The sequence below is a fragment of the Camelus bactrianus genome, chromosome 28 (genome assembly GCF_048773025.1).
Source record: "Camelus bactrianus isolate YW-2024 breed Bactrian camel chromosome 28, ASM4877302v1, whole genome shotgun sequence".
NCBI lineage: Eukaryota > Metazoa > Chordata > Mammalia > Artiodactyla > Camelidae > Camelus > Camelus bactrianus.
In genome coordinates this window covers 16,240,021-16,258,490 of record NC_133566.1, presented here as the reverse complement: position 1 = coordinate 16,258,490, position 18,470 = coordinate 16,240,021, and the positions used below count along the sequence as shown (strand labels likewise).

The following is an 18,470-nucleotide window of genomic DNA, read 5'->3' as shown; positions in this document are numbered from 1 at the left end:
GCACTAGAAACTGATTGGCTTAGTTACAACAGTTGCGGGTGGTGGGGAGACAGGACCTGGGGGCCTAGGCTGCTTATTTCCCAAAGTTCCAAGCATTTTTAATCCTCCCCCAGGAAGCTGGGACCTCAACTCTCCTGCCAACAAATGCACCCAAGTCAGAAAATACAAAAAAGCATAAATGGCAGTTATTAATTGCACCGTAGGTGGGTTATATCGAGCTGGGAAAGGGCCATTTCCATCCTGCGGGTGGCAGGACTAAAGTTAGAAAGTGATGGCCAGAGGAGTAATTCCTTTCAACAGCTCACATTGGAGGAGAGAGAGGAGGAGCAGGTGGGTAGCCTCCAGGGGGCCAGGTGCCCCCAGAGCAGGTGCAGAGCTCAGGTGAGTCAGAGGAGAAGGGTGAGGGATGGGCCCAGCCTGCGTTTAGCTTTTCGGCAGTCTTGGGGTGGAGTGGTCAGAGGCCTCCCTCCACAACTAGAGTTGGGCTCCAGGGAGCAGTGCTGGCCCAGGAACCTCCACCGGGATCTGAGGAGCCCCCCTCCACTGCTGCAGCCCTGATCCTCATCTCTGAGTCACCCTTTGATGAGATTCCGTTTCCTGTCTGCACCCCGTTATTAACTGGGCTATTCCTTCTACAACTGGGTACTCTTGCCGCCCACCCCCACCGCCCCTCTGAGAAAACTGCGGGGGCAGCAGTGGGAAGGGTGTGGACTCTGGTTCAAACTGAAGTCACTTCTCTACTGCTGACCCCCATGAGCAGCCCCAACCCCCTATGCCCCTCACTCACCTTGCAATCCAAGGTGGGGGGTTGCAGGGACAGACCCAGCCTCTCCCTCCAGGGCTCCCATGGGGGCTGCTATGGAAACTCACAAACTTCTAATACTTCTCTGAACGCAGGTAATGCATGTTTGTTGCGCACAAATTCGGAAGTACAGATGAGAAGAGAATTAAAAATTACCCGTGATTCCACCTGGAGATGATCGGTTTATGCCTTCACCCCATGTACTATTTTGTAATCAGCTATTCACACCTGTTAATGCACTGTGACTGTATCTTTCGGGTCAAAAGAGCCATGTCTACATCATTTTTCTTTAATGACTGCTCAGTGTGTTGTGTAAAACGCTCATTTTACCAATTCCTTCGTGGTGGTGCCGTGGGAACTGTTTCCGGCATCGTGAATAATGCTGCCAGGAACACCCTCCATCCATTTAGCAATATTTCCCCATGACCTGTTCGGCTACAGGCACCCTCTGGGCTCTGGGCTTACAGCCACTGACAAAACAGAGGCCTGTGCAGACACATCTCTGGGCATATTCCTGATAGTTCTTCAGCTGACAACTGGATGGGCCACTGCTAGGCCAAAGGACGCTACTTGCTGGGATTCACCTCCCCTCCCCCCGCCCCCAACAAAGGACTGTGGCCCCTCAGAGAACCGCTCTGGAGGCCTCTGCTCCAGATTGGACTGGCAGTGGGCACACGCATGACCCGAGGGGACAGAGCAGACCGCAGAGGAAGCTGGGAGAACCAGGAGCCTGGTTCTGAGGCCTGCGCGGGTGCTGGTCCTGCCACCCTTGGGCCAGACTTCAAGGGGTGGCTCTTTTCCAAGGCCCCAGATTTGAGTGTTGAGTCTGAACACGGAATATACCAGTTGACAGTGTGCCACCCTAGACAATCCAGAGGTGCTGAGGTACTTCCTCCTCCCAGCTCGGAGGCAGCCCTCCCAGAGCATCTGGGGACCGGAGAAGGGACGCAGGCTCCCACCCCAGACGGCTGGGGGCGGGGCCGAACACCCCCCGCCCCGCCCCTCCCTGCTGCGCTCCGGGCGGGTGCCCAGGTAGCCCAAACCTGTTGGGCCGGTTTCGAGAGCGGGCCGGAGGCTGGTGAAGGATGCACGGCCTGCCCCGTGCGCCGCTCGCACTCTCGGCCCCCTGAGCCCGGTGCCGCCCGGCCCGCAGCCCACCAGCCGACCCCATGGTGCGCGCGCCCGGCCTCCTGGCGCCCCTGCTGGGCCTAGGCCTGGGGCTGGCCCTGAGCCCGCTGGGGGCGGCTGCGGGGGACTGCGGGACCCTCGGCCGGGCGGAGCGCCTGGCGTTCGCCCCGGCGGCCAGGGCCCGCTGGATGGCCCCTCTCGTCCGCGCACCGGGGCCCCTGGACCCTCTCTACGGCACCGTGCGCCGCTTCCTCTCCGTGGTGCAGCTCAACCCCTTTCCCGCCGGTGAGTGCGCCTCTCCCCTAGGCGGGCCTCGCTATTGGGGTCGCCACCCTGAACCCTTGTCCCCCCTCCACCGCGGGGCGCGCCCACCCGGTCTGCAGGTGCTAGGAGGGCAGGTCCTCAGCACTTCCCACCCCCATCTTCCTCCCCAGAAGCGCGGGCACCCAGGGCATCACCTTCCTTTGTGACCTTGGACAAGCCCCTTTTCCTCTCTGAGCCGCAGTTTCTCTGTCCTCAAGTAGAGGAAGTTACATTCGAAATTCTCAAAGAGCTGGCTGAGACTTTCTCTGGTTCTAGTGGTGCCAGGAATTGGGAGGTCAGGAGGGGGAGCAGGACCTTTCCCAGCCGCCCTGCCTTTTAGGGGAAGGTCTGCTAGGCCAGGCCCCTTCTCTGCTTTTAACCAGGCTGCTGGCTTCCAGCCACAGGACCAACCTGGAGGGTCCAGGAGGAGGGGTGGGCCAGGCCTCCCTTCAGCCACACCCTCCTGTAGCCCTGCTGAGGCCTGGGCTGGACTGCCTGGGGCTCTGGTGACACTGCCTTCTCCAAGGGTTCTGTGGTGGTGGGAGGACCTCCTCTGGAGAGCCTACCTCCCCTTCCAGTGGGGACGGACACAGGGACAGGGCAGGTGCTGCCCCAGACTCAGCTTGACTCTTTCCCTAGAGTTGGTAAAGGCCCTGCTGAATGATCCGTCCTCCATGAAGGTGGATGAGGTGAGCACAGGGCCCTGCCGGGGGAGGGAGGTCCGAGGTGAGCCCGAGGGGCAGAAGGAGAAAGGCCGCCTCAGCTCAGCCCACATTGCTGGGTGTTCCCAGGGTGGGGTCTCAGGCACAGGCATCCCTTCCCCTCTTCTGTGAGCACTGCAGACCTGATTTCAAACCACAGCTTTGCCCTTAACTGTGGGGTTTGCAGTGAGCCCCGGCCTCCTTGTACTTCAGTTTCCTTGCTTGTAAGATGGTAAAGAACAGTAAGGACACCATGCACCTCGCAAGGGTTCAAGGATACACGTGCAAAGTGCCCCCCAACCCCCGAGTGCGCACCCCTCCCTTTCTGGTTTCCCTCTGGAGTCAGGACAGCCCCTCATGCCTTGCTGCCCTGCCAGGTGGTGCGGTACGAGGCGGGCTACGTGGTGTGTGCTGTGATCGCCGGCCTCTACCTCCTGGTGGTGCCCATCACTGGGCTCTGTTTCTGTTGTTGCCGCTGTCGCCGGCGCTGTGGAGGCCGAGTGAAGATGGAGCACAAGGCCATGGCCTGCCAGCGAGGCATCCTCATGGTCTTCCTGCTGTTGACTACCCTCGTGCTGCTGTGAGGGGCACCCACATCAGGTGGGAGGTGTGGGCCGAGGCCCGAGATGCCCACGGGCATCCAGCCAGCCCCATCTTCCTCCCCCATCCCCACAGGATCGGCATGGTCTGCGCCTTCGTCACCAACCAGCGCACGCATGAGCAGATGGGCCCCAGTGCCGAGGCTGTGCCAGAAACTCTGCTCAGCCTCCAGGGACTGGTCTCTGATGTCCCTCAGGTGAGCACCAACTAACCCCTCGTGCCCCACTAAGCACCAGGCCTAGGCAGGACAGAGCAGGGTGGGTCCTGCAAGTAAGCCCATAGCCTGCAAGTGAGAAAGGATGCCCCTTCCAGCACGCACCTGACTGCCCTCTACTGGAGAGTCACTGTAATCCATAAATGCACCCATGGTACCCTGAGGATGGATGCCCAGTGGTTTCGGGGATCAGGAAAGGCTGGGGAAGGGATGGGGCTGGGGCTGTCGGGTGACGGGAAGAGCAGCCACACGGCCCTGTGTTTGCCTAGGAGCTGCAGGCCGTGGCACAGCAGTTTTCCCTTCCTCAGAAGCGAGTCTTGGAGGAACTGGATGGTGAGGGTTCCAGCTAGCAGGTTGGCCAGCCCCAGGGGCCCCCTCATCCCCTCCTCCCAGGCTCCACCTGCGAACACCCTCACAGAGGCGGAGGTCGGGCCCAGCCGAGCAGCACAGCAGCCACTCTGCTGCAGGACCCCCCTGTGGAGCCCGGGGCGGGCTGGCTGGCCGGGTTGGGGGCCCTAGGCTTCTGGGGGCCAGCTCTGCAGACTGCCCTGTGCTCTCCAGGTGTCGGCATGAGCATTGGGAACACGATCCACACCCAGCTCAAGAGCACGGTGTATGAGGTGCTGGCCTCAGTGCTCAGCCTGGGCCAAGGTGAGTGTCTCTGGGGGGCAGGCCCCACCCCCGCCCAGCCCTGCATTTCCGATGCCACCTCAGTAGGCCCCACCCCGACTTTCCCACACCTTTATCCTAGGATCCCTTCTGGCATCCCTTCCCACTCCTGGCTTAACGTGCCCTGGGGCAGTTTCCATTATAACTACAGAGGTTAACAACTGCTTCTCCCTTAGGTTGGGGGTGGGGGGAAATGTTTTGTTTCCCACAAGGCCTCCAAGGATGTTGGTAGCAGTGGAGACTGCTCAATCCAGGTGTCCATCTCTCAGCCCTGCAGGTCTCCGTGGACCACCTCCGAGCCCTGAATGCCACCTCCGTGGAACTGCGGAAGGGGCAGCAGGCCTTGGGGCCGGCTGTCCAGGGGCACCAGGAGCGCCTCCTGGCCCTGCTGCAGGAGTCCAGCTGCCAGGGCTGCGCAGAGGCCCTCAACAGAACCCGTGCGCTGAAGCTGGGAGCCGACTTCAGCCAGGTGCAGGGCCAGGACGGAGGCCTCTTGGAGCAAAGCGGGCTGCTCTGCCTGCTGCTCCAGGAACCCCTGGGCAGCCTGTATTCTGGACTCCTGACCTCTTTCCCAGGGCTGCCCCTCCAGTCTCCATGCACCCAGGGTTAATGATGGTCACCCTGGCAGTGGGGCAACAGCTTTCCTGGGCCACATGCTGTGCCGTGAGCCTCACAAGGATTAGGTTCTTGAGTTCTCCCTGCCACCCAGGGCTGTCAGGTCCTGTGGTGGTCCCCATCTTGCACACAAGGACACTGAGGGTTCAAAGACCTCTTTCCTCCATCCTCCCCCAGGGACTCCTCACAGTCCTCTCCATGGACTTTGTCATAACACCCCCCCCAAACCATTTCAGGTGCCCCCAGTGGACAACGTCCTGCATCGGCTAAAAGATGTCCCAGAGGCTAACTTCTCCAGCATGGTCCAGGAGGTGAGTCCTGCCCTGGTCTACCTGACTCCTCCCCCACTTGCCTGGGAATTCAAAATTGAGAGGCCTCGGTTTCCCCCTTTTGGGGTGGGAGCCCAGTTGAACCCAAGACTCGGGTCAAAGCAGGGCCTCACCTACCACATGGTGCCCCGGGCTGGAGGCTCGTGATGTTGGTCCTTGAGTGCACACGGTCTGGTGGGGGAGGCAGGCCTGGAGCTCAGAAGGAAGAGCTAGGACCCTCACGGGGTGCGGGGCTGGGGGTGGCAAGGGAACGAGCGCACAAACTGAGCCGCAGAGGACAGGCAGGCTCTCCTGGGTGGAGATAGGCTGTGGGGGAGGGTGCAGTGTGAGTCAACACCTGTAACCCAGGGCCTGGAAAATGCCGGGGTTGGGGAAGCGGTGAGTCAGCTGAGCTGGTGACTGGAGCAGAGGTTCCAGGAGAAAGAAAGTGGGAGCTGAGGCTGGACGAATAGGTTGGAGCTGGACTTCAGGAAAACAGTCCTGACGGCCATAGGCAGGATGGCTGGGAATCTACCGCACTCACGAGTCTAGGCAGGAGGGGCAGGGACAGAAAGGAGCAATGTCTAGAGGGCTGAGTCAGGCTGGGCCGAGGGAGGGGAGAAGGCATTGACCAAGAGAGCAAAGGGAAGCCTGTTTCCTGATTTCCTGGGCTGGGAGCACGAGGCAGGATTCTCTCCCTGTGGACCTAGCTGGGACCCCTCGGGTGGAGAGCAGGAGGCACAGCCACATTTGGTCCCCACAGGAGAACAGTACCTTCAATGCCCTCCCGCTCCTGGCTGCCTTGCAGATGGCCGACGTGGTCAGAGGTAAGGGCGAGCCCAGGGGCCCGGCTGGCTGCCCAGGATGCCCCCCATCCCACTCCTCCCAAAGAGGCTTGTTGAGAGAGGCATGGGGCAGTGGGGTGGGGGAGGGTGAAGGCCATCTCGGCCGGGCCTGGACAGAGAGTGGGCCAGCTCTGCGTGTCCCAGCTATTCTTCCTGCCCATCCGTCTCCTCCCTGGGCCCCGGGATGTCTTCCCCATCCCATAAGCCCCTGCTGCTTTGGGCAGAGCTGAAGAAGGTGGTGGCCCAGCAGCCTAGAGGGCTGAGGACGCTGGTCGAAGCATTCCCGGGCTGGGAGGCAGCTTCTCGCTGGAGCCAGGCACTGGAGGAGGCGGAACAGGGCAGCCGCCCCTACCTGAAGGAGGTGCAGAGATACGAGAAATACAGGTGCCTGGGAATGCGTGGGGGTGGGGTGGGATGGGCACCTCAGCTTCTCAGCCACCCGGGGCCCAGTTTCCAGCCCTTATCAACCCTGCTAGTACTGAGTCCCTGCCTCCATTGAAACCAAGACCCCATACTCCTTGGGCCTCCATGTCCCCACCTTGGCTGTGTGCCCTTGGGATCTAAACCTGGGGACCCCACTGGAACGGTGGGGCCTCAGGAAGTGTCTGCACCCACACTTCTAAAGCCCCAGCATTGGGGTGAGTGGTCCCACCCAGCCTCTAGGTCCACCAGCCCGTCCTGACTCCCTTTCACTGACGCCCCACCTTCTCTGCGGCAGGTGGACTGTGGGCTGCGTGCTGTGCTCCGTGGTCCTGCTTGTGGTGGTCTGTAACCTGCTGGGCCTCAACCTGGGGATCTGGGGGCTCTCTGCCAGGGAGGACCCCGGCCACTCAGAAGCCAAGGGCGAGGCTGGAGCCCGCTTCCTCATGATGTGAGAAGCTCTGGGGAGAGGGAAGGGTCCCTCCCCCAAGCTGGTAACTTTCTCTCATGCCCTGGACAGCTCCTGGTGTGGCTGTGGGAGCAAGTCCTGGGAATGAAGGGCCAGTTTTAGTTCTGGCTCTGAACTAACTTGCTGGGTGGCCCCAGGCAAATTATAATCCTCAGTGTCCTCATTTGTATGAAAGGGTTGGCCTAGAGCAGGAATGGCAAATAAGAAGCATTTCCCCTTCCCACACCGGTGGCAACTACAGTAATCAATGGCACCCTTTCCCACTGAACCCAGATACAGCCTCAGAATCCTTCTTAACCCAGCTTCTAGGCAGCAGCACTAATAGGAGGGGGCACCAGAGGTAGAATCTGTTTACCATCCTTGGACTAGACAGTGTCTAAGGCCAGGGCTGCCGCATTCAGTTGTGCAGGCTGATCACTGCATAAGGGTGCCTAGCCAAAGAGGTGAGTGAAACCCAGCCCATGTTTCACTCTTCAGGGCTCCCCTGACCTGGGGCTGTGCCTGTCTCACAAGGAAGCCCTGGTCAGCGACACAGGTCCTTCTCAGGTTCTCTAGGTTGGTGCCCCTGTTGGTGGATCACGGCTGGCTGTGCTAGGTGGTCTGCTGAGGCTGGGCTCTGGAGCTGATCACTTCCGTGTGCCTTGGGCCCAGAGTCCGGCAGTCCTGGCTCCTTGAGTAAAACGGCTGCCCTCCCCTTCAGGCTCCCAGGGCTGCCAGGGCACCATATCCACCAGTGGGCACGAGGAGAGGATGAGTTGGGGACAGTCAGCAGTTCTGAGTCCTCTCTTCTGTCCTGGAGGCTGAGTCCTCTGAGCTTCTCTCCCCAAAGGGCTCAGCCCTGGGGCCAACTCACTGACCATGCTTGCCCTGGGGTATGGGTGGGGACAGAGCATCTTGCCTCCTCTCTCCCATCTCAACCCTGTCCCTCTGCCTTCCCCAGGGGTGTGGGTTTCAGCTTCCTCTTCGCCACACCCCTCATCCTCCTCGTCTTCACCACCTTCCTGGTGGGCGGCAACATGCAGACACTGGTGTGCCGGAGCTGGGAGAGTGGAAAGCTCTACGAGGTGGGCCTGCCTTACTCCAGGGCCCAGAGGGATGTGGAGAGAGACGTGGGCAGAGCAAGAGGTTTAGAAGGAAGTGGGAGCCGGAGGGGGCAAGAGGGAGAGAGGGGCAGGAAGAATGGTGGAGTCGGCTAAGGAAAGAGACAAAACCAATGATAAATAAGGGGTGAGAGAAAAGAGCCAGTGAGCCCCTGGGGTGCTGCCCAGGCCCTGGAACAGGGACCCGGTGGGATGGTACCCAGACCTGAGCCCCTCTGCTCTCCTAACACTGAGTCTGGGAGCTGGGGATCCTGGTCCCCTATTGCATCAAGGAAGTGAGCCAAGTTGCTGGCATGGATCCTCTGCTGAAGACCAGAGGATCCAGGCCACCTTCCCAGAAATTTGTGGGGCAAGTCCCTGCCAGGAGTTAGGACCCAGGAGTGATTTGAGTTAGAGGCAGATTTGGGCTGGAGTCACAGGGCTGTGGTCTCTGCCGTGACAATAGTGTGGGACTAGGCCCTGCGGAGCTGGGGTGGCCTTGCCCCCAGACTCCCCGCTCTGGGCCCATTCCTCCCTTGCCCCATCTCTAGTTTGCAGACACCCCAGGGAACTTGCCCTCGTCCATGAACTTGTCCCAGCTTCTTGGCCTGAAGAAGAACATCAGCATCCTCCTGGCCTATCAGTGAGCAGGAAGCCTGGGCTGGGAGTGGTGAGGGGGAGCTGAGGGGAGTGTCCCACTAGGGCGATGGCAGCCCCCACCTGCCCTCCTTTTCTCTCATCTTCGATGCCCGTTGTTCTCCTCCAGACAGTGCAAGCAAGGGGCTGCACTCTGGAAGGTCCTGCAGCTCAATGACTCCTACGACCTGGAGAAGCACCTGGATATCAGCCAGGTGAGAGAACCTTCTGGAATACTGTGGGGACCCCTCCTGTAGATCCCCCCTCTTGGTCTTGCCTTTGTGGAGGGACCGTCTCCTTGAACCTAAGAAGTCTGCAAGAGCGACTGAGGTGCCTCAGGGGCAGGGGACCCAGGTGCAAGCTCAGGGCCTGGCCCAAGGCTAGAGCCCTGGGAAGGTTCCAGGGTGTGTGGGTGGGTGCATGAGTGCCTGGAGGCTATGGCCAGCTCTGAGCACCATGCTCCTGGAGAAATGGAACACAGATGAGGACAGGATGGTGACAGTGAGAGGGCTAGGGTGTGTGTGTCCTGACTGAGGACAGGCATTGGTTGGGATGCTCCAGTTGAGAACGGGGAGGATGGGGAGGGATGTGACAGTGAAAACGATGGTGGTGAAGTTGGGTACCACTGGAGGAGGGCTCACCACAGCCCCTTCTGAGCTCACAGTGCCAGTAAGTGGTGTCAGGATTTCCACCTCCCCTCGACCACCACCACCAGCCTGTTCCCTCATCTCTGGGCTTTGCCAGAACTTGGTATGTAGAATTGGAGAAACTTACCCATGCTGGCAAGAAACAGTTCTAGGACAAAGAAAATGAAGAGCTACTTCAAAAGAGGAGATGTACTTTGAAATGTGGGTCTCTTAATGGTGTACAGAAGCTGTAAAACGCCCCTTCTTTCCTCTCTCCACTCCTAAGTGAGGCGGGAGGAGAGCTGCCTTGACTCTGAGGGTTCCCGGGGAGCCCTCTCCAAGCATATCCTGGGAGAACTCACATTTCTCCCACCTGCCTCTCCCCCATCCCCTCCTACAGTGCTAACTCCTGATTCTGTATCCTCTCCAGGATCCTTCCAACTCCTTTGAGTCCACCACCCATTCCTAGCCCACAGGATAGCATGGCCAGGTAGTCCAGATTTCAATCCCAACTCCATGCCTTAAATTGTCTAACCTGGGACAGCTTCCATAATGCCTTAGCCACCGTCTCTTTCAGTGTCTCTAATCAGGTGTGAGATCCACTGAGCAGGCAGTATCCTGGTGGAGGCCACAGGGTGAAGGTGGGCCAGGGAGGGCTGCGGCAGCGGGCCTGGGCAGAGGAGGCCCTGTGCCCTGGTAGCTGGAAGGGGAGAGCTCTCCGCCCTGGTCCAGGGAGGAGTGGGGTCTGAAGAGATAGGGCTTCAGGTCCAGAGGCACTGGGCCATCTGGCAACATACTAAATGTGACTTTAGGAGAACTTGTCCTCAAAGGAGATAATAATGAGCTGATGGTGCAGAGATAAGGAAGACAAAGTGTGTGCTTTCCAAGGCACCAGGAGGACTCTGCCCACCTTCAGACATCTCCTGTACCTGGTGCTTGAAACGCTGCCCTGAAATCCCCACCTCTGAGAAGATAAGCCTTTTCTCCCCCTGGGGAAGGCGGTGTGGTGGATGGGGGAGGTGAGCAGAGCAGGGCTCCATCCTCCAGTGCTCCTCTCTGGCTTCAGCCTCTTGTCCACTAAATATTAGGCTGAATTTCATGCCCTTCAAATCTCTTCCAGCAATGGTTGGAAATGTGGAGTCCCTTTTTAAACTGTGCTCTGTCTTAGAAATGTGAGTGTGTCCATTCATTCATCCAGTCATTTATTTTTACACATTCAGCAAACTTGTATTGTACCCGCCATGTGTGAGCCTCTGCTCCAGACGTTGCAGGTCGGGTACAGAGTGGGCAGACAAGGTGCCACTCTCAGGGAGCTGATGGCAATAAACAAGTACCCAAATAAGTAAATAGCATACAGGTGGAGACTGTACTATTGGTGATGTGATAAAGACGGGCCAGGAAGCTATTTTGTATCCTCCCAGGGAAAGTCTGCGTTGCTGTCCAGTAGCCAGAGGAGAGCTGGGTCTTGGTAGGGGGAGTTGGAGTTGGGGATGGTGGGTTGGGAGCAGAGGCCTGCTGGGAACCTCTCTGGGGTTGGGACTGTCCAGGGGAGGGGCCCTGGGTATCCAGGAGGAGGGCCCTGAGGGCCTGGTGACCCCTCACCTGGGATAGCAGCTCTGGGGGCCTGGCTCAGACACGGAGTGCGCCCCTACCCTGCCCTTTCTTTCCCAGTACACCACCAAGCTGCAGCAGGAGCTGCAGAAAATCAAAGTGGACGTGAAGAATCTGGACCTGCTGAGCCCAGCTGCCCGCCAGGACCTGGAGGCCCTGCAGAGCAGTGGGCTTGAGAACATCCCCTACCCTGGTTTCCTTGTCGAGGTCAGCAGTGGGCACCTCAGGCCAGATCAGAGAACAGAGGGGCCCACAGAGGGGGTGGGGGTGTCTTGCCTTGTCTCGGCCCTCCGCCTTCCCTCAACTCCTCCGCATGTCCGTGGGGCCTCTTCTGTTGGGGGTGTCCCCAGATCTTGGGCCCCAGGGTGCCCCAACCCAACAGCATGTGTCACTGTTCATGGTCCTGAATCCAGTGCTGTGGCGAATACTGGTGGGAAGTGGCCTCTCTTTGGGTTACACCAGAGGGCGCCTCATTTTTTTTTCCTAATGGAAAATGTTTCATATTTCACAATTTCAGGTCAAACCCAGTGTGACTGATGTGTCACAATAGACTTAGCTGGTGTGGGTACTTTAGAAAAGACTGAGAATCAGGGGCTGGAGGGACCAGGGATCAGCCCCTCTTGGCCTCTTCTGTCCGTCTCTAGATCCAGAAGCCTGTGGTGAACACCAGCATGGAGAAGCTGGCGCAGGAGCTAGAAGGACTGTCCCAGACCCAGGTGAGAAGGGAGCGGAGACCCCACTGGGCAGGCAGGAGTCAGAGGCCTGGGAGAGGGGAGAGGGTAGGGGTGCCTGGATTGGGGAGGGGTGAGGGCAAAGACGGGGGACTGAGGGCCCCCACAGTGAGGGCTGAGGCTCTGGACCCCTGGATGGGATGAAGGGTTTTACAGCACCGGTTCTGACTCAAGCTCTACCATTGGCTGTGTGGCCTTGGTTCCACATCTCTGGGCCTTGGTACCTTCATCTGTAAAGTGGATTATCCTCCACCTCAGATCAGGTGCGGTAACGGGTCTGACATCACCCAGCTGGGCAAGTACTTCTCAGCTTGTACACCGACCGCTTGTAGGATCCACCGGGCCGGATGCTGTGAGGACAGCCTGGTGGATCAGATATCGTGACAGTTGCCCTCTGGAAGCTTACGCTCTGCTGGAAGAAATAGCATTTTGTATTTATAAATATTGAGAGTTTAAAAAGTTCTCTCAAGATGTCTCATAGATACCCCCCCAACCCCCCAAGAAGGGCGGAGCAAGGAAAATTCCTTGGTTTCAGCGACTGCTTGGCTGACATAGGGGCACCTAGCAAGCCAGGGCTGGACCTGGAACTTGGGCTCAGGCCCCCAAACCCAGATCTGGCTCAGGACTACAGGAGGCCTTCGGTTTCTGCCTCTGAGCCCATTTCCCACTTCCCAGCAGTATGTCTGGTTGAACAGTTTGGTAGAAGACACATTGGCAGAAACTGCCTGGCCCGGACTGGTACCATTCTGATCTGTCTCCCCTCAGGGCAATTCTATGCTGAGGCAGCAACTGCAGAAGGAGGCCCAAGGGCTCAGAAGCCTCCATCAGGAGAAGGTCCTCCCCCAGCAGAGCCTCGTGGTAAGTTTGGAGGCCCAGGAAGCCTGGGCCTAGGGAGGAAAGGCAGGGAGGGGGCCTGGAAGCAGACAGAGGCACTCGGAACCCTCTCTAACCATCCCCTTCCCTAACCAGCCCTTATCTCTTTTTTACAGGCCAAGCTCAACTTCAGTGTCAGGGCCCTGGCATCCTCTGCCCCATATCTCCAGGTGGCCGCTTGGGGTGGATGGGGTGGGTGGGGTGGAGCAGGTGCACAGCAGAGGGAGGAAGGAAGGGCGGGCCCAATTGGCTTGGGACCACACCTGCTCTGCCTGGTCCCACTGGAGGTTGAGGCTGGGGTGGGGAGAAATGAGGGTGGGTGGGCAGATCCTTGAGGACCACCATCTTTGGCTTCTGTGTCCTTAGGGCCTGTCACCCTCCACCCCAAGGTGAGCAGGTTGTGCGTAGTCTGTCGAGTTAATGAATGGATGAGTGAATGAGTGGCCGATCCCTGACTGAGCCCCTCCCCTCTCCCCTAGCTGGAGACTTCAGGTGTCCTGGACAATGTCACTCACCTGAAAGGAGAGCTGCCTGCCTGGGCCACCAGCATCCTGAAGAATGTGAGTGGGGGGGATAGGGCAGGGGGCAGGGGACTGCCTCAGAGCCAGAGGTGAGTTGAGAGGTCGAGGCACACGGGGCTCCCACTCCAGGCTTCTCCAGCCCTGCCCCATCACTGTGGCTCCCAGGAATGCCAGCTCGGCTGGTCCTGGTGGTGCCTGGCATGGGGGGGCAGGGGTGCTGGTCCTGGGGCTCCTACCAGCCCAGGGCCCCTCTCTTCCTGCAGGAGAGTGAGTGTTTCCTGACCCGGGAGATGGACTACTTCTCCCAGTACGTGGCCTGGGTGAGAGAGGAGGTGAGTGGGGGCTCAGGCCCTCCGGGCCGCAGGCAGGCGCCTAGGGCACCAGCTGTTCACCCTCCTCTGCTCCCTAGAACCCCTGGGAGGTGCCCTGGGCCTTCAGGATTGAACCCCAACTCCCAAACCCAGCATCTGTGACCCTATTCGCTGGCTGGGTTCTGCCCATCCGACTTCTGCCACAGCCCATCTCTGAGGCCCGAGGTGGGGCTGGGCTGGCCGTGGCTCTCTAACAATGCGCTGTCCACACCTTGCCCCCTGCCCTTCCTTATGCTGGTCCCCTTGCCCGGCCTGTCTGAGGCCACCCCAGCCCTCAAAGTTCACCCCCTCCTGTGGGCCCTTACAGACCCTGTGGACTGTATGTCACCCACATTAGGATGGCAGGGGTCTTGCTTAACCCTGAGTGTGTGTGCACACGTGTGTACAATGCATTATGTGTACGTGCACACACATGTGTTGCCTCCCAGTGAGAGTGTGACTTAGAGGACAGCTCTGGGCCCACAGTAGGGGCTTCATACAGGCTGGTGAGTTGGGTGGGAAGGGGAGGAGGTAAGCCATGAGCCGAGTCAGTGCATCCTCACCTCTCTGTGTTCCCACATCCACGTCTCTGCATACCCCTGTGCAGTGGCTCCCCACTATGTCCTTGGGCCTATCCACATCCCTGTCAACCTCTCTCTGCATAAGGGGTTTACAGCTGTGGGTCTGAGTGTCTCTGCCTGTACCTACATCATTTGACATGACAGGTGACCCAGCACATTGCCACCTGCCAGCCCCTCTCTGGAGCCCTGGACAATGGCCGAGTGATCTTGTGTGACATGGTGGCTGACCCCTGGGTGAGTGCCCCCCAGCTCATCAGGGCTCATGGACATCAGGGCTCCCATGGGAGGGGTAGTGTGGACAGGGCATGGGGGCTGCACCCTAGTCCTTCCCCTCAGCTCTGAGAATGCCTCCCCTTGTCCCTCTGGGTCAATGGGGAGACCTGGGGGGCGGGGCGGGGCGGGAAGATGCTGCTGCCCCACCACGGTGCGCTGATCTCGCACCCTTTGTTCCAGAATGCCTTCTGGTTCTGCCTCGCGGGCTGCACCTTCTTCCTGATCCCCAGCATCATCTTTGCTGTCAAGACCTCCAAATACTTCCGTCCCATCCGGAAACGCCTCAGGTGAGGAGGCTGCCAGGACTGCAGGGGGCAGTAGGGGCCCCAGAAGGAGTCCTGGCACCCTGCTACAACCCCTCCAGAGACCTCTAGGCAGGGGAGGATTATGCCTAACCCTGAAAGTTCATCCACTTGTCTGCCCCAAATCCTTCTTGCTGCAACACATCCACCAGACGTAGCTTTGGGAAACTTCCTTCCCCTGGAGAGCTTCTGAGGCAAGAAATCCCAGGCTCTGGGTTTGTTCCTGTGTCAGGGCTGAGGGTCTGTGCCCAGGGGCTCACTCACTCACTTCCTGTGATGCCGCAGCTCCACCAGCTCTGAGGAGACTCAGCTCTTCCACATCCCCCGGGTCACCTCCCTGAAGCTGTAGGACCCCAGTGGGTGAGTTTCCCCACCCTCTTTAATTCCTGGGTGCCAGGGGTGGAGATGGGAAGGAAAGGGTTTGGGATCTGGGGTCTCCAGGGCGCAGGAGGGCAGGAAGGTTCTGAGACTTGGCCAAGACCGACAGGTCTGAGCTCGGCTCCTCCCTCCTTCCCCCATTTGGTTCTTGATCCAGAACAGGGATATTTGCTGCAAAGTGATGCCTGGGGCTGCCTGCCTCCCCCACTGACTTGACCTGGACCAAAAGACTTCTGTCGCTTTTGCTGTCAGAGCCCAGGCTGGCATCCAGGCCTGGATTGTCCCCAACTCCAGTGACCTGACCCCATCTTGCTGCTCCCTTTGCACCCCCTTTCTGCTCCTGACCGCCATTCATTCTCAAAAACACACTTCTGCTGAACTGCAGAGCCAACAGGTTCTGCTAGGTGTCTATCCCTTATCCTCCTTGCTGTAGTCTGTCAGCACCAGGTAGAGCCTGTTCTCCACCTACTGGAACCCTCAGCCCCTTAGGTGGAACAGAGGCCCTGCCCAGCCCCACTCTGTCCCATCTGCCCACCCCCTGCCCACACCTCCCCCGCACCTCTCTAACCTCCTTGCCCCTTTTCCTCATCTTGGCCTCCCCAGCCCTTACATCTTCCCCTTGGGGAATCCCTTGTCCCTCTTTGTCCCCTCTTTACCTTATCCCACTACCTGCTGGCCCCCACAGAGCCCTTCTGCCCAACCAAACTAATCATGTGAAGCCACTAAACAGGCCAGGGGCCATTGTGGCCTGGGCCTGGGCTGGCTGCAGGCTCTGCCTCATGCACCCCAAGCCCTCCACTGCTCGGGGACCGGGACCCTCCACAGGCCCGGGTCTAGACTTCTGGTCCCTGGTGGGTGAGGGAGGCCTGAGTGAAGGCTGAGCCCCCGCCTGCACCTTGGGTTGGAAACCGCACCGCTGCCCCTCAGCTCCTCTCTGAGCCCTGGCTCCCTAGGAAGGGACCTGGGGCATGGGCTGGAGCAGGGTGTCCCCCTCAGCTCCCCAGAAGCAAGCCTCTTCAACAGCGCCACCCAGCTTTCCCAGGAGAGATCCAGTGGCCACAACAGGATTTTGCACTGTGGCCCTCACTCCTATCCTATGTGCGTGGCCTAGGGTCATCCCTGGTCCATCCCTGTGCCCTGTCTCTGTGCTGGACCCTGAGTTCCAGAAATGGGAAAGAGAAGGAGAGAGAGGAGACGGAAGGACCTCGCATCCATTAAAGTGTTCTCACTTGGCTAAGTCTTGGCCTTGGGTCTTTCAGCTCTTCCAGGCTAGGGCCCTGGATGTGGTTGGCGTTTAATGAGTGTTTGGGGAGAGGAGAATCCCAGGTGTCCTCTGACCGCAGGCACCCAGTGACACCCCAGCAACCTGCAGGTGGGGAGTGGGGCCCACTCTGGGAGAAGGAAGACTGGGGTTCACATCCTGGCTCTAATGCTTGGTAACCAGGGCACCTTGAACAGTTTCTTGGGTCCCCTAGACCTCTTCATCTATAAAATAGGGAGAATAGTTATAGCCACATCAGAGGGTCGTGAAAAATGTGACAGTGTTTGGAAATCCTTTGGCAGGGGCCGGCACAAAACAAATGCTCAGATGCCGCTCTTTTTATTTCCTCCATGACTGTTCTGAGCAGAGCTGGGTCTGGGCAGATACAGGGGAAGAAGGAGACAGATCCCTGTTCAAAGGCACAAAGCCTTTTAAGATTATAGTCTGCTGAATTTCAGGGGGTATCTGTGTTTAATTGCATCTTACAAACCAGCAACAAATTTGCTGCTAAAATTAGGATGGTGCCTACACAATGTATTGTCACCATTGCAAGTACTCTCAGACAGGCATCCTTGAACGTAGTACAGTCGCCTCTTTTTGGCTTTTCCCAGAGAAATTTTGACTTGCTTTTCATCTGATGCCCTGTGTGGGGAACTATAGCACCCTGCATCTGAAGAATGAAATCAGTGGGATTAAAAACAGAAAACCATTAAAAAATCATTTCCAGTTCTGTATCAGAATTGCCTATCTTATCTTTTATATATTTGAGTGTATTCTGTGTTATTTTAAGTTCAATAACTCCCTAATATGGAGCCTCTGTGAGTCTGTTTCTAGTGTCTGTTTTTTCTCTTGATTTTTGTTAGTTTTGTCTTGTCTCCTTGCACACTTGGCAAAATTGAGTACCAACCATTTTATCTGAAAACCTATAAAAATAATTTGAGGCTGAGGATGAAGTTATCTTGTTCTGTGAGAATAATGTTTACATCTGACAAATGGCTGGGGATCCTTCAAACCGGGTTGTTTTAATTTACTTTCAGGGACTGAGTGATTTGCAGTCCCTTGGAGCACTTGTCTGTTTCCAGTTCATTCATATTCTGGGGGGGTAAAAACTTCTGTGGACCCAATCCAAAGCATGAAGGGTTTGCCAGGCACCTTCTGCTCTTGGTGGGCCTAGTTTTGACCTCCTTAGTCCCAGAGGCTGTAAACAGCTCTGCTGAGCATCTTTGCCTTGTCTTCTGGGATCAGCAGAAGGGAGAAAGTTGCCCCAGATGCCAGGCACATGTCACTGGGTTTCTTTCTTTTCCTAGGTCTTGGCCTGGTGATTTTACTGCCTTGTTTGCTCCCTGACACTCCCAAATCAAACTTAAATGTGTGTGTGTGTGTTTGTTTATTTAAATTTTTAATTTTATTATTATTTTCTTACTGGAGATCCTGGGGATTGAACCCAGCACCTCCTGCATGCTAACTGTGCACTCTACCACTGAGCTATACCTACTCCCCCCTAAATATATATATATTTTTTGAGCAGCTTTTAGTTGTCCTCAGTTGGGAATTTAGTCCAAATTACCTGGCCACCATGATCAGAAGTAATAATCCTAAATCATTAACTGATTTTTTCCCCTGTGACTTGGGAAAGGCTGCCACTCATTGAATTTAATATTAAGAAACCTTGGCCCAGCCAGTTGAACATAGACTTTCATATATATATATATTTTTTTTTTTTTTTTAATTGAAGTGTAGTCAGTTTACAATGTGTAGATTTCTGGTGTACAGCATAACAGTTCAGTCACACATATACATACATGTATTCGTTTTCATATTCTTTTTCATTGTAGGTTACTACAAGATCTTGAATATAGTTCCCTGTGCTACACAGTAGAAACTTGTTGTTTATCTTGAACATGGACGTTTCAAAGGAGCTTAGCATGGAAAGCATCACTGTAGGCTCTGGTAACCTGGGGGTGGGGCTGGCGCTCTGCAGGTGACAGAAATAGCCACAAAGAGAAATATATTACATATTTTCCCAGTTTTAAAATGCTGAGATCCTAAGATGCTCATCCTACTTTATGTGTGAAGCAAAGCCCTTTCGTGGTCACAGTGTCATCTGTTCTCGTGACATTCCCTGAAGAGGGTGGGATTGTCATCCTTGTCTCATGGTTGGGCAGATAAAGCCC

The 18,470-nt window shown here is 57.3% G+C and overlaps 1 protein-coding gene across 1 annotated transcript; it reads left to right on the top strand.

The window, feature by feature from the left end:
* Nucleotides 1-1,852: 1,852 nt before the first annotated feature.
* On the top strand, nt 1,853-16,272 carry PROM2 (prominin 2). Its single transcript, XM_074354481.1, has 24 exons — nt 1,853-2,215; nt 2,873-2,922; nt 3,312-3,514; nt 3,610-3,730; nt 4,018-4,081; nt 4,310-4,399; nt 4,687-4,886; nt 5,269-5,343; nt 6,104-6,167; nt 6,410-6,569; nt 6,904-7,056; nt 8,015-8,138; nt 8,705-8,796; nt 8,920-9,004; nt 11,087-11,233; nt 11,671-11,742; nt 12,523-12,615; nt 12,747-12,800; nt 13,110-13,190; nt 13,415-13,483; nt 14,227-14,316; nt 14,536-14,642; nt 14,943-15,017; nt 15,193-16,272. Exons 1-23 carry the CDS (start codon nt 1,972-1,974, stop codon nt 15,004-15,006), a joined length of 2,502 nt encoding a protein of 833 aa, XP_074210582.1. The 5' UTR covers nt 1,853-1,971; the 3' UTR covers nt 15,007-15,017; nt 15,193-16,272.
* Nucleotides 16,273-18,470: the final 2,198 nt, after the last annotated feature.